We start from the raw sequence: 14,862 nt of genomic DNA on the forward strand, positions 1-14,862 counted from the left end.
GGAAGCAAATTTATGATTACTAAAGAGGAAAGTGAGGGAGAGAGAAAATAGGAGTTTGGGATTAACAGACACACACTACTACTTATTGATAAAATAATCAATAAGGACCCTACTATATAGCACAATCCCTGGTTGGGGAACTACAATTCCCACATGCTATGGAGCAGCTAAGCCCACATGCCACAACTAGAGACCCTGTGCACTGCAATGAAAGATTCTATATGCTGCAACTAAGATCTGACACAGCCAAATAAATCAATAAGTGCCCTGCTGACTTTAAAACACAGCTAGGATCAAAGGAGGGCATTTATGAGGGTGAAATGGGTGAATACATGTCAATTACTAAGATCAGTGCTCAACATATTTTGAGCCTGTGTTTACTATTATTTTTAGAATTCATCACCAGAATGTCGAAAATCTCCTACTAAGTTAAATTCTTTTCCAGATCATACCTCTTCTGCTTATGTTATTATTGAAGGAAAAAGTATTGGAATGCCCTGTTGTACTCACACCTATATTCTTGAATATGCTCTGTAAAATGTGAATGTCAAATGATTACAGCATATTTTCAATGACTAAAGAAGCTGCTTTCCGATGGGAACCGTCATCGAATTTTGGTAAAGAAGCCATTGTCACTATTACTCCTCCTATGAGTGCATGGTTGTAGAGCATTTAATCCATTCTGGGCTGGAGTTAAGCCCTACACGTGGGTGTTTATTTATTATGAATGGATTATTTCATGTAATAGCCAAAACAGTATTAAGGGTCAGACACTATTATGGGCTTCCCAGGAGACATAAGAGACACAGGTTCAATCCCTGGGCTGGGAAGATCCCCTGGAGAAGAGCATGACAACCCGCTCCAGTTGCCTGGAGAATCCCATGGACAGAAGAGCCTGGCAGGCTATAGTCCATAGTGTCGCAAAGAGTCGGATATGACCAAAGCGACTTAGCATGCATGCACGCACTGTTTTGAAGAGAGAAGCTGAGATCCTAAAAGGTTAGTTTGCTCTCAGAGCAGAGGCAGTATGCTAGGGAGCCAGGAATCAAGCCAAGTTAATTTGACTCCAGAAGCCATGCTCTTGGTAACTAAATGACACAGTGTCCTTTCTTAAATTGACTGATACTAACAAAGTTGGGTAGTACTAGAGTTTTGATTTCCTTAGAATGATGTATAGCTGCTGTCAAACTAAGACCAAATTATCTAATGGTGCCTTATTAATAGCCACATATTCCCTGGTGGCTCAGATGGTAAAGAATCTGCCTGCAATGCAGGAGACCCGGGTTTGATCCCTGGGTTGGGAAGATCCCCTAGAGAAGAGAATGGCTACTCACTCCAGTATTCTTGTCTGGAGAATTCCATGGACAGAGGAGCCTGGTGGGCTACAGTCTATGGGGTTGCAAAGAGTCAGATATGACTGAGAGACTAACACATACACACACGTATAAGAACAGTAAAAAAATACACACATCCACATTCAGGTTGCATTGTTCTTTGGAGACAGATGGTGCATAAGGATAATTGACTAACTCCTCTTCTGTACTGCCATCTAGGGTCTGGACTTTTTCAAAAGCAACACACTCATAATAAAAGCTGCTTTCTTATTGTATACAAGCAGTTCACACAGATACAAATGGATTTTACAACAGAGCATTTTATAATGCTGAACACTAATTAGATGTGATTCTCTCATTTTTCTATGACTTTTCTTTGCATGTAAGGGCGGATTTCGGCCATCCTTTAAGCAGTGTGTGTTAAGACGTTAAGATCAATTTTCAAAAAAGACATGGCTGTTTATTTTACAGACAATCAATCAAAGCAGAATGGAAAAGGACTGGGCAAATAACATATTGAGTGGTCTGAAGATAGTTTTCTCTTGTAAATAAACATTTTGGCAAAAGACTAGAGAAATGATTCTGCCGCAGAATGGATAGTAACAAAATGAATGAGTTTTCAGATATCAATCAGAATATTGTGATAAGTTTGAGGTTTTCAAGAATCAACAAAAATCTGTTTTAAACTGCTCCCCTAAATAAGCTTAGAGTTGGATGACCAAAGGAAAAAAAAGTTTTCTTCGCATAAGAAATGTTTAGGTTGACCAAAATAACAAACATCTCCTGCAACTCTATGTCAAACAAACAAGCCAATCAGGAAAATGGACATTTCTTCAAAGAAGACATACAGATGGCCAAAAACCACATGAGAAGATGCTCAACATCACTAATTATCAGAGAAATGCAATCAAAACTACAACGAGGTATCACCTCACACCAGCCAGAATGGCCATCATCAAAAAGTCCACAAATAGTAAGTGCTGGAGAGGGTTTGGAGGGAAGGGAAGCCTCCTATACTGTTGGTGGGAATGTCAATTGATACAGCCACTGTGGAGAACAGTATGGAGAGCACTTTAAGAACTACAAACAGAGCTACCATATGATCCAGCAATCCCACTCCTGGGCATATATCCAGAGAAACTGTAATTCAAAAATATACATGCACTGCTAAGCTCCTAGCACTATTTACAACAGCCAAGACATGAAAACAACCTAAATGCCCATCAACAGAGGGGTGCGTAAAGAAGAGGTGGTACATATATACAATGGAAAACTACTCAGCCACAAAAAAGACACAACAAGGCCATTTGCAGCAACATGGAGGGACCAAGAGATGATCATACGAAGTGAAGTCAGTCAGGTAGGGGAAGACAATTTCACATGATAGTACTTACACATGGAATCTAATTTTAAAAAGTGATACAAATGACCTTATTTACAAAACCGAAACAGACTCACATATTTCGGAAACGAATCTATGGTTATCAAAGGGGAAAGGTGGAGGGGTGGATAAATTAGGAGGCTGGGGTTAACATATACTCACTACTGTACATATATATATACACACACACACATATATATCAGAGTCACTTTGCTGTACACCTGCAACTAACACAACATTGTACACAAACTATACTTCAATAACCTCACTGGAGCCAGGGGTCTCCGAGGAATGGTGGCCTGGCCCCTTCTGAGCACTCGCTAAAGGGCCACCACGGGGCCCATTTCAGATAGAAACACTGAGTTTAGAGAGGTGAAGCACCTGGCGAAAGACCACAGGCAGTACGGGGTGCAGCTTGGATTCAAATTCAGGCCTTCCTAGCCCTAAGCTGGGCTGTCAACCAGACGACCTGAGACGGGCGAGGCCAGAATTGACATGGGCAAAGTTGGTGGCGTGAAGGAGCCCTTGACCACTGATCCTGTGTGGGAGGTTTACTGATTCCGTCCCTTCTCTGCAGGTCTTTCAAAATTATGGCATCTTTCCCTCCATCCCACCTACCCATGTACATCCCTGCACAGGAAGCCAGTCGCTCAGCCTTTCTTTGAACACAGTTTCAGAAGGACACCACGGGCATGTCTACACAGAGGGATGGAAACCACCGCAGCAAGCTGCTGGACCCGAGGAGTCGCTGAATCCCATCTCCAACCCAAGGGGGTCCCTCCTGGAGGCCATGGTCCCCACTCCACAGATTCTCTTCACTCTGAGATCACTGATGGGGAAATTTGTCAGAGAGAATGCAGTTCCCCCCGTGGCCTACTTCGGCTATGGGAAAGCACTTTTTCTTTTGTTGTTGTTCAGTCGCTCAGTCACGGCCGACTCTTTGTGACCCGATGGACTGCAGCACACCAGGCCTCGCTGTCCACCACCAACTCCTGGAGTTTGCTCAAACTCGTGTCCATTGAGCCGGGGATGCCGTCTCTCCACCTCGTTCTCTGTCTTCCCCTTCTCCTCCTGCCTTTAATCTTTCCCAGCATCAGGGTCTTTTCCAGTGAGTTGGCTTTTTTTCTTTACGTTCCTCAAAATATTGACAGGCACTATGTCTGCTTTTCCACACCTTTTTTTTCCTTTTTTTCCAGGTTAAATGCCACCCAGTTCTTTTGGAAGTTCTTCGCAGAATGTGATTTCCAGACTCATCTCCTTTGCTTATACTCCTGTGTACATCATCTCATCCAGTGCCGCTGGGGTATGATGAATCTTTTATGAGTGTGGTGCTCAGAGTCCATCATGGTGTGTGGACTGTTCATTTTTGCCATCACTGAGTTCGGCTCTGTTGTCATCAGGAGTATCAGCCAGGTCGGGGTACAGGATGGGATACGGTCAAGGGACGACTTACAGCCATATTTATTGGAATATGTGGCTATGCTCCTAAGGCATCTATGAGAGTGGAGTCAGGGTGGCTGACAAGTCTTGGCACACAATGAGCCAGTGCTAAAAGGGGCGTGATCAAAGGATAAGCCAGGTGGCTAAACAGAGTGGAACACGGTTGGTCAGGCACGTGACGGACCTGTAATCTTTGCTGGCTGGTCTCAGAAGGTATTCCGGGTGAGCTCACCGTGATTTCTAGTTTTCTTCTCTTTCAGGATGCATGACAGGATTAGATATATTTTCTCCCCTGCTTCCAAGCTTAATCATGATTGTCCACACTTCTTTAACTGCTGTGATGAACCCTCAGCCTCGGATTGACACCATGGTACCATAAGACAGTGGGACCTCTGCCAGCCTAAGCGACAGTGTGGACAAGAAACGCCCTGACGACTCTCTCTGGGTGTAGCACAAGTGGCAAAAGAAACTGTGATTATTGTTGCAGCTTTTGACAGCAGTGATGTTTTCTTGTTATACATTGAGTGTATCAGAGTTTACCAGCTGAGCATTAAAGAATTCATCAGCAGAAACCATGGGACTTGACTCTACATCAAAAGGAAAAGTGAACAGAGGCTTGAGGAGGATGACAAAGGGAGGTTCGCTTCACTGTACTTTTTTTTCAGTTATACGTTCTGAAAAAAGTCCTGACTCACATGGTTAAAAACCTTCTCCGGTTCTAAACCACTGACTCTTCAGGACTGTTTGGTATTGCCCCATAACCGAGCCTCTCCTGACTGATACATTTGCTCAGTGTCATCGTCCTCAAATTTTATTTTCAGTATTTGAAAACATGTCGTGAGCAGAAGACCCTTCAGAATCCCTGTGGTGCTTTCAGTGCAGTGCCTACAACTTCTGTGAGAGCTGGAGGTGTGGTCTGAGTAGCTGAGAAGGCCAGTCGGAGGCGGAGTTAAGTTTCCAAACACCCTATGCAGGCTTCCTGCTCCCCTTCAGCTCCCAACACACCAGAGGGGAAGGAGCAGGGAGAAGGAAGGGAGGAAGGAGACAAGGAGCAAATGCTTCCTGGGGAAGAGCGAAGATGCGGTGACCGCGGGTACTCACGGGCGCACTGCAGTCCGCTGCCTTTATACCCCTGCTTGCACTTGCACTTGAAGGATCCCTGGGTATTGAGGCAATTGGCATGGAGGCTGCACGCGTGGGTATTCGTACCACATTCATTTATATCTGAAAATGTGAACAGTCGCATGAATCATCTTGTGGTAACAGCACTTGCTGAAAGGCTATCCCCTGAACCTGAGTCACTCCAGGGCCAACCACTCCACCCAGCCAGGCAACCCTGTGTGGCCGGGGAACTGAGAAGCGCTGAGCATGCCTGGCACCTTGGCCCAAAGCCCTGGCTTTGCTTGCTGCCCGGTATGGAGGGAGGGTGTCTGCAGCTCACCTCCCCCACGGCAACCTCCTCTCCTGCTTATCAACGCTCCTGACATCTAAGTTGTTTGGGTTTGATTGCTTAACATTGTCATCGGCCAAACTTACCACTAAATAACAATATCAGAAAGTAAATTCTATACATGGAAGGGCTTGGGACTCCTAGCCCACAAAGAACAAGATGGACTAGGAAGCACTGACATCATCTGAAAAATGTGAACCTTTTGTTCACAGGCTGCCAGGAGCAGGGGTTAGGCCGGTCTGAGCTCGTCTGTTGGGTTTAGACTCAGAAAGTTTACTGAATTCCACCCATGTGACAGCTTCCTTGGCCTTCTGTTCCCTCCTGCTTTTTTTCTATACTTCTCGAGGGCTTCCCATGGGCGCTTGTGGTAAAGAACCCACCGGCCAACGCAGGATACATGGGTTGGATTCTCGGGTCGGGAAGATCCCTGGAGAAGGAAATGGCAACCCACTCCAGTATTCTTGCCTGGAGAATATGCACACAAAACAGGCTATTGTTTGCTTGTTCAATTAATTAATTTCTCTATGGCTGTGCCACATGGCATGTGGGATCCTAGCTACCTGATCCCTGATCAGGGATTGAATCGGTGCCACCCTGCAGGTGAAGTGCAGAGTCTTACCCACTGGACCGCCAGGGAGGTCCCCTAGGCTATTGTTTTTAACTCAGCCACAAGGGGGCTCAGGTGCTGATCTTAATCACTTCTTAAATCAGAAAGATTTGCTTCCTTTGACAGCTCCGCATGTGGACTCCCACCCTGTCCTGTGGCATCTCCCTCTACGTCTTAGGAAACAGGCTCCAACTCTGTGACCCAGCCTGGAGATGGACCCCAGAGATGGTGGGTTCTGGAGCATCTTGGAGGATCCCAGCTCCAAGAAGTGAAGATGTTACAAGCCGGATTAGGATGGCCTTCCGGCTTGAGGGAAGAGCTATGGAGGCTTCGTACGATGTGTTCAAAACGCAGGAATGGATATTGCCCCAACACGATTACACAGGACACGTCCTGGTCAGCTCTGAGCTTAGGGTGGAAAGAAACCCCACTTTCCCCGCTGCTGTCAGCTTTCCGTGTTACGCACACACGTGTGTCATGTGCACGTTATGTAAACAGGAATCTCCGGGGGGCCAAGATGCCTGCAGGACCAGCCCCATCCATGCTCTATCAAGGGCAATGGGAAGCCGTGCAAGGGCTCCCCAAATACCCCACTTCACTTGCTCATTGAGACTTGGAATTCCTTCCCTAGGGGACAGGATTTCTGATTTCAGCCATATCAGGCCGAGAGCTGAGTGATACCCCAGTCTTATCATAGAGTGATCTTGAGGACCCCAGAAAGCAAACATTTTAGGGGACGCAGAGCTGGAACCATGGAAGGGTTGAAGGAGGAGCGAGGAAAGAGAACATTGCACCTCCTTCATTCATTTTTCAAAAGCCACTCCTGAGGGAGACTCAGGCAAGGGCCACTGAGGTCAAGATTAAGCAGGACTTGTTATGCCTCCTTTTATCAAATATAAATATGCTTCACTGTCCTCATTTTTAGGGCTTCCCAGGTGGTGCTAGTGGTAAAGAAGCCACCTGCCAATGCAGGAGACGTAAGAGATGCGGGTTCGATCCCTGGATTGGGAAGAACTTCTGGAGGGGGAAATGGCAACCCACGCCAGTATTTTTGCCTGGAGAATCCCGTGGACAGAGGAGCCTGGAGGCCTACGGTCCATAGGGTCACAAAGAGTCTGACACAACTGAAGTAACAGCACTTTTAGCTATACCTGGAGATAGAACCAAAAATATAAACAGAACAAAACCGATCAATTTCTTTCAAAAAACCCACAAAAATCATCTCAAGCTATTTATCTCCATAATAGAGCTACAGAGACTGCGATTCTTTACTTCAAACTTTGATGAACCTGGTTTCATGTAATTCATGTCATCAGAGTTCCAAATGACAAAAATTTAAAAAACATAACTTTCTCTGTGTTGTTAAGATGGTCAGTACAGTAGATGGTTCCACTAATAGACTGAACTGATGTAGAAATATCTGTAAGAAAGCCTCTAGGTTTCTTACCTACACAATCGTACCGGCCACTGATATATTTCAGTTCGAAACCAACATGACATTTGCAATAGTAGCTTCCAAATGTGTTCACACATCTTCGATTGTAGGGACAGAAGGCTTTATCAGAGACACATTCATCGATGTCTAGGATAGAGAACCAGGACACGTCAGACACACCAAGAAAGCACCGTCCCTCCAACACACTCTCGTGCCCGAACTCAGAGCACACAGCGCGCACACACACGCATGGTTTCTTCACTGGAAAACTCTGATTATTCTGCTACCAAGTTCCTATCCTCCGGGAAGAGTTCTGGATCCCCGAGGCACTTCCACTGGATTTCTATCCCTTTGTACAGCTTATTTTGCTGTAATGGCATTACTTCTAGTCACATTTTCTCTCTCATTAGGCCCTGCCTTTTCTGGGGCAGGGAACATATGGCTGGCACTTGGTACACAGATACTCCGTTTTGCTGAAGGAATTAATATTCTTCCAGATATGGATATTGCATGGCAAACCTAATACACAAACATTCAAAGCTTGCATTTTTCAAAAGAATTATTTCATTAGCAACCACCTCCAAATCCTGTCATATTGCTCCAAAGCATAGAAACACGGTTTTTAAAGAATGTAGTGATACATAAATGGTGGGTCAAGTGGAATGAAGCCATGATGCAACTTAGGAGACAAGAGGCTTCCTTCCTTTGCTACCGCGGAAAGTCACATCACAGAGGGGCTGACAGCTATGCTGACCAAACTGTTAAGACTCAGACTTTGCCTTAACTTTCAGATGTCTAATCAAATAAATTTGGAACCATCGTTTTGGAACAGTGGTTAAACAAGAAATGTGGTGCTGGCTTGTTGTTCTTTTTGCATTCTAGATATAACTAACGAGTAAGTGTTGGCTTGACCAAAATTATTTTTCAGGGATCACTTTCATATACATCAAGTTGCTCCTCCAATACAAATGGCCCTCGACAGATCAAAGAGGTGGGTGAACACTCGGATTTGTTTGGTCAAGAATTGGCCTTGACATAAATCTGATTTTACTGAAGAGCACTAAACCCTGTGAATTGAATTAAATATTTGCCTCCTCTCGAAGAGCAGAACCAAAATCTTAATTTATACAGACTTCTTATTAAAGTGGTTAACTGATTTAGGATCTATTTGGGTGAGCTTTCTAAATGTGGTTTATCAAGTTATGTATCAAAACATTTAGGGTAAATAAACACCAACCAGCTCAGCTGAAAAATATTTCTATTGTAGTCCAGAAGTTAGAATATTAAATCATAGTGCTATTTTCTTGCTTCCATCAAAAAAGATTAAGAACTCTTTCACCATTCTGTTTGGTTTGACATCCCATATTAACGCTATGTGTTAACTTTGTCATAATATTATCTATCTTTGGTACAATATAGTTAAATATACTAAGAGTATATACCACTTGGTAGATGAAGTAAAAAGTGCAGGGTAAATATACAAAAATAAAATTACTTCTATCTTTTTCCATTATGGCATCAGGCAACCCAACAAATTATAGAGAAGTGTTTTCTCTAGCATGGCAAAGTGTGTCTGGAACATACGTGCTATAAATGTCATGGAAATGGACATAAATCTGTCATTTCAGGAACTTTCGATGTCTAGTCCACAAGTAGGTTGTGATGGATGAAAAAGGAGGAGTGAAGTAAAGGGCAAAGTCAGGGGAGGAGGTAATTCCAGATACTCTACCTAGACAGGCTCTTCCATTGTGGGCCAAGCGGAGGCCCGGAGATGGACACAGACAGCGCGGCCCCTCTTCCGTGTCTTTACAGCCATACTGGCAGTTGGTCATGGCACACGTCCAAGAGTCTGTGAAAAGAGACACGGGTTAGCCTTTTCCCCAGGAGATGATAAAAAAATGCTCACTAAGGAACGATCCCTGACCCCTGAGATATGAAATGTAACACATGGAATGGTATCAGAGGATAAGCTTCATCATCTAAGTCCCAGATGGAGATCCAAATGGAATCTGTGCAGGGGTGGTGTCTTGGTGGCCCCATGGTTGATTCTGTTGGCCAGTGAATTGCACCTGACTGTGTTTAGGCAGAACATGCACCCCTAAGTCACCAAAGACGGCATCTCTCTCTCTTCCTATATAAGCTCCTTTACATCACCTGACTGGTCTCTGCTATTGGCTGAAATGCAACCTCTGATGGAGATGATTCATTTGAATAAATAGGGTAAAAAAATGCCAATTCTACCCATCTCTCCATTCATATCTAGCCTCCGTGAGAGTCACTCAAATCACAAAACCTTGTCTTGTAGGTGTGTGTATTAAAACACGCAGCAGATAAGGCTGATCAGCTACCCAAAAGCCATTACTGGGGCTGAAAAGACAGTTCCACATCTTTTCCCTAGATTCCCATGCAGCAATAAGGGAGTCACCATATGATTCGGTCATAGCCAAAGAGATATTAAGATAAGTCTGCTGGAGTTTCTGGAAAAGATGCTGCTGCGTGACAAAACGGATGGACATAAAAGAGGTGTTTGTTTCCTGGCATCGTTCCTTTTCCCTTTGTCTTGCCAACCTCTGATGTGTGTGTGATATCTGGAGCTAGGGCAGCCACATTGTGGCCACAAGGCCACAAGCATGCGGATGAAATCAATACCCTGAAGATGGCAGAGGCTGAGTCCTTGCTGACCTGTTCTGGAGCTGCTTGCCTCCAGCTTTTAAAAAAGTAAAGATAATTTAGTTCGATTTTTCTGTCACTCATTGCTAAATAGACCTTGTCTCACAAAAACACATATCGGGTTCCAGTATATATGGATCAAAAGTGCCTTTAACAGGGGAGCACAGTGAATATCCTCTCTTTATACACCCGCATCTATAACATGCCAGTCAACCAGCTGGGCGAAAGAGACTGCAAAGGGCTGGGTAAATAAAATCAGCATCCATGAGAGACATTCAGGGCCACCTGGCCACTATAAGCTATAAACAGGGAGGCAGAGGCAACCCTCACATGTAGAGTAACAGACAAAGAGGGCACCAGTACAGACACAGGCCACGGTAATGTAGCAAACACTGACCAATGGTTATATTTCTAGTTTATTCCTTTTCTCTTTAGTTGTCTTCTTTCAAAATTAATCTTCAAAATTTACCTCATTTTATTCTCCCATTTGGAGAAAGATAGCTTTTTTGGCACTAATTAGGCTTTCATGGAATGTTTCAGAAACATCCATTAGCATATATCTTTTTAAAAATGTTAAGTGATGACTAGAAAACCCTGGACAGTTGTTCCCAAGGGTCTGGGGGGGTGAAGGGGGTGGTTCTGGCAAAGTTCTATTTGCTAGTGGTTATATGGACGCTAGCTTTATAAGAATTCATTAAGGTACATATTTGTTTCCTGGGGGTTTCTGTTTAATTTATAATATTTTATTTAATACTCAAAATTTTTTTTTAATACTCTCTGAATGCCTGCTTTATCTCTTAAGCATGCTTGCTAATGGAGACCCTAGTTGTGTTGGGGCATTTTGCCAAGTGAGGCAAGCAGCTCAAGGGTGAGGCAGGGGTGTGGGAAGTGAGTTATGCACATGCCCGTATTTTGGATTTTAAAACTGAGGGAGAGCCCAGGATAGGCTGGGGAGTCAGATGACCCTGCAACCACGGGAAGCTGGCAGAAGGCACAAGCTGTGGGCTTGGTGGGGGCGGCAGGGCAGATGGATTTGCCTTTCAGCTGCAACATAAAACCTGAAAAGACTTCCTTCTCAATCAATGAATGGCTATAGACATTTAGGCTCCCGCAGGACATGGGTTCTCTTTATCAGAGAAGGGCTTTTCTTTCCAGGAATGTGAACTGGAATGGACTTCCAACAAGAGTCACTAATCTCTGAGCGTGGGGCAAGGGGCATGAGAAAGATAGCTGGTGGGAAGAACTGATGTCCTGAGATGGAACTGAGATTTATCACCTTCCTGAAACAATATGCTTACATTTTCAGTATGCTTATTTTTTTCATGAAGAATTCTAATTCATCCTTGTATATATAGAGAGACTCAGTTTATCTTTCTCCTCAGTTAGTCTTTTTATTTAAAAAACGATGAGGCCAGAACAGGCAAATCCAGAGAGACAGAATGCAGGGCTGGGGTGGAGGAGAAGAGGAGTGGAGAGTGACTGCTAATGGGGGCAGGTTTCCTTTTGGGGTGATGGAGATATTCTGAAGAGTGGTGATGGTTTGCACAACATTGTGAAATTACAAAATGCCTGAAGTACACTTAAAATTGTCAAAATGGTGAGTTGCACAATATACGTATTTTACCACAATTAAAAATAAGTCCTAGAGGGAAGGAACATATATATATAGAAATAAATAAATAAATAAATAAATAAATAAATATATATATATATATATATATATATATATATATATGGCTGATTGGTGTTGATGTTTGGCAGAAATAAATACAATTCTGTAAAGCAATTATCCTTCAATTAACAATATATAAATTGAAAAAAATATGTGCACAAGATGTTTTAGTCTTGGGTAATGTGAAAGTCCTTTTGCGGGTGGGGTTCCCCTCCAATAACTTACTTTAACTTTGCCCCAAGCATTAAATGGCAAAAGTCAAGCCTCTGGATTGACGGAGAGCAAGCCAGCTGCTGAAACTTACTGGAACATGTGGCATTCGGCAGGAGCATGTGGCTGCTGAGGCAAAAGCACTTGTAGCTACCGTGTGTATTCACGCATCTGTGTTGGCACGGCCGGGGTTTGAATCCACACTCATTCACATCTGCAGGGGGCAGTCAGAAAATGGAGAAAGGTGAACTGAAGGAGGAAACACCCAGATGTGGAACGGGGTTGGCCTCCCTGGACCCCAGCTGTGGAGGTAGGTACCAAGGGTGGTGACTCGCCTCTTCTCCGACCATCATTAAAGCGCTGGTGAGGATGTGGAGCAAACTGAATCATCGTGCACTGCTGAAGGGAATGCAAATATAGGCACAACCACTCTGGAAAACTGTGTGGCAGCTAGATACAGGCACTCGTGAGCCAGCCATTCCACTCCTGGGCAAATGTCCAACAGAGACATGGGTACATGCCCACCGGACTTCTCTGGTGGCTCAGTCAGTAAAGAATCCGCCTGCAATGCGGGAGACCTGGGTTCGATCCCTGGGTCAGGAAGATCTCCTGGAGAAGGAATGGCAGCCCATTCCAGTATGCTTGCCTGGAGAATCCCATGGACAGAGGAGCCTGGCGGGCTATCACAAAGAGTTGGACACGACGGAGCCACTAAACCACCAAAAAATCACATGCTAAAATGATCACAGTAGCACTATTCTGAATTGCCTCAAACCAGAAAGAATCCAAATCTCTCCTCCCAAAAGGATGGCTAAATGACTTGTAGACTCATGCAATAGAATACTATACAGCGGTGAGGCTGAACAAACCACAAGTCCAAACAACTGTGGATGAAACTCACAAACATGATACTGACTGGGAGAAGCTGGACACAAGTGCGCACACTGAAAACCAGGCATGAGGGAAAGAAACAAAAGAAATCCAGGCACAATGACTCTGTGGTGTGAGAGACAAAGTACAGTGCCTCGTTGGGGGCTAGGGGCAAGTGATGGAGGGGAGCATGAGGGGTCTTCAGGGAGGCTGAGTTTCCATTTCTTGATCTGAATGCCAGCTACATGGGTGTTCGTGAACATGCATGGACTTGTACATTGTTGACACGTGTACACTTTTGTGTTTCCTACTTGAATAAAAAGTTAAAACATAATCTAGATACCGCTGCCTTTAATGCTGTTCCAGGTAGACTGTGACAGGTGCCAACAGCACAGGCTCCTTTCAGTTATTATTTTGAGCAGCCTCATGATGGCCAAATGGCCTTGTCTCACACCCTTCCTGAGGGAGTCCTGCTAGGCAGCTATTACCTGTGGTCAGGTCACAGGACAATATTTAATCCCATGTAAAGGTGCTCAGAGGATGCTGTCACACAAGAAGGTTACAAAACTATGTATATAGACAAGACATTTTTAAAATAAGCATAGGGAAAATTGCCTAGGGAAATTCCCTGGCATTCCAGTGGTTAAAACTCAGCATTTTCACAGCTGGGGTCCGTATTCTATCCCTGGTTGGGCAACTAACATCCTGCGAGCAATGTGGCACAGGCAGGAAAAGAAAAAAAACCCTGGGAGACCAGGCTCTACACTTTCATAATGCTTACCTCCTGGGGAGATTGAGAGGGACTTTCTTCTCTGAGCTTTTCAGGGTTTAAAACATGAAACATTAAGAATGAAGTAGCTTTTATTAAAATAAAAAAAGATACGTAAGGGAAAAAACTTGGAAAGCCATCATGGGTGTCGTCTTTGGGCACGTGGTGATGTGGGTGCCACATGTTGTAACTCTCCCAAGGCAGATATAGAAAGCAGAAAAGAACCAAATTCCATGTGAGACCAAAATTCAGCACAGTAACAAGCAAAGGCCATTCTGGAAAATAAGTAAGTGTCTGCTTTCACCTCTGAAAAGAACCTTACACGGAGATTCTCCAGCACATAATCTGGACACTTGAACCCCCTTCTCCACTGCCAGTCCCCTGTACACTACCATCTCCTGTATGGATCCTAACTGCTTCAAATGCATGAATTAAATAATGCTGGTTGGACATAATGGGAAAGCCAGGGATAGTCCATCACTTGGCCCTAAGTCAAAGGCGTCTCTTGGAAGAAGCATTTTGGGGAAAGACATCAGTTGAGTTGAGGCCTGAGGCCATCAATGGATATACATGGACTTTGATCAGGCGGCCCTGGGGCAGGGAGGCTGTGGGGAAAAGCCAGACAGCCCCACATCCGAGCCAACTGGACACTCCCTCAAAGTGGAATATTTTGCAAGGACTTGAAAAGCAGCATGAAAAAACACCTTCTCCATTCCAACTCTCTTGAGAAGGTATCTTGGTACAGAATCCAAGACATATGGAAAACCAGGTCTTCTGGTGGGAAAAGCTCTGGTAAGGGACATGGTTGAATTATTACTTCTGAGAGCATGGCTCCTGCCGCACTTCCCTCAAGCCTTCTGGACAAGTTCTAAGGAGCCCCTTGGTGGTGCTGGCCCCCGTCCTGGGGTTGGGACAGGAGAGCTAGAGGCTCCCCCCTGAGCCTGCAGGTCTGCCAGCACAGAGAAAGGCTATGTGAGCATCTGGCCTTGGCAGTGAGCCAGGGGCAGGGGGACAGAGTTGGGCA

General features: G+C 44.6%; 1 protein-coding gene across 1 annotated transcript in view; it reads right to left on the reverse strand.

Annotated features, from left to right (window-relative positions):
* Positions 1 to 14,862, reverse strand: part of LOC138930150 (epidermal growth factor-like protein 6) — a 53,239-nt gene that overhangs the window by 10,771 nt on the left and 27,606 nt on the right. The window contains exons 4-7 of the mRNA XM_070289778.1: positions 12,294 to 12,413; positions 9,377 to 9,496; positions 7,660 to 7,794; positions 5,257 to 5,379 (exon numbers count right to left, since the gene is read on the reverse strand). Of these exons, the coding sequence (XP_070145879.1) occupies positions 5,257 to 5,379; positions 7,660 to 7,794; positions 9,377 to 9,496; positions 12,294 to 12,413 (498 nt within the window). The remainder of the gene's footprint in view (positions 1 to 5,256; positions 5,380 to 7,659; positions 7,795 to 9,376; positions 9,497 to 12,293; positions 12,414 to 14,862) is intronic.

Source organism: Ovis canadensis, chromosome X (genome assembly GCF_042477335.2).
Source record: "Ovis canadensis isolate MfBH-ARS-UI-01 breed Bighorn chromosome X, ARS-UI_OviCan_v2, whole genome shotgun sequence".
Lineage (NCBI taxonomy): Eukaryota > Metazoa > Chordata > Mammalia > Artiodactyla > Bovidae > Ovis > Ovis canadensis.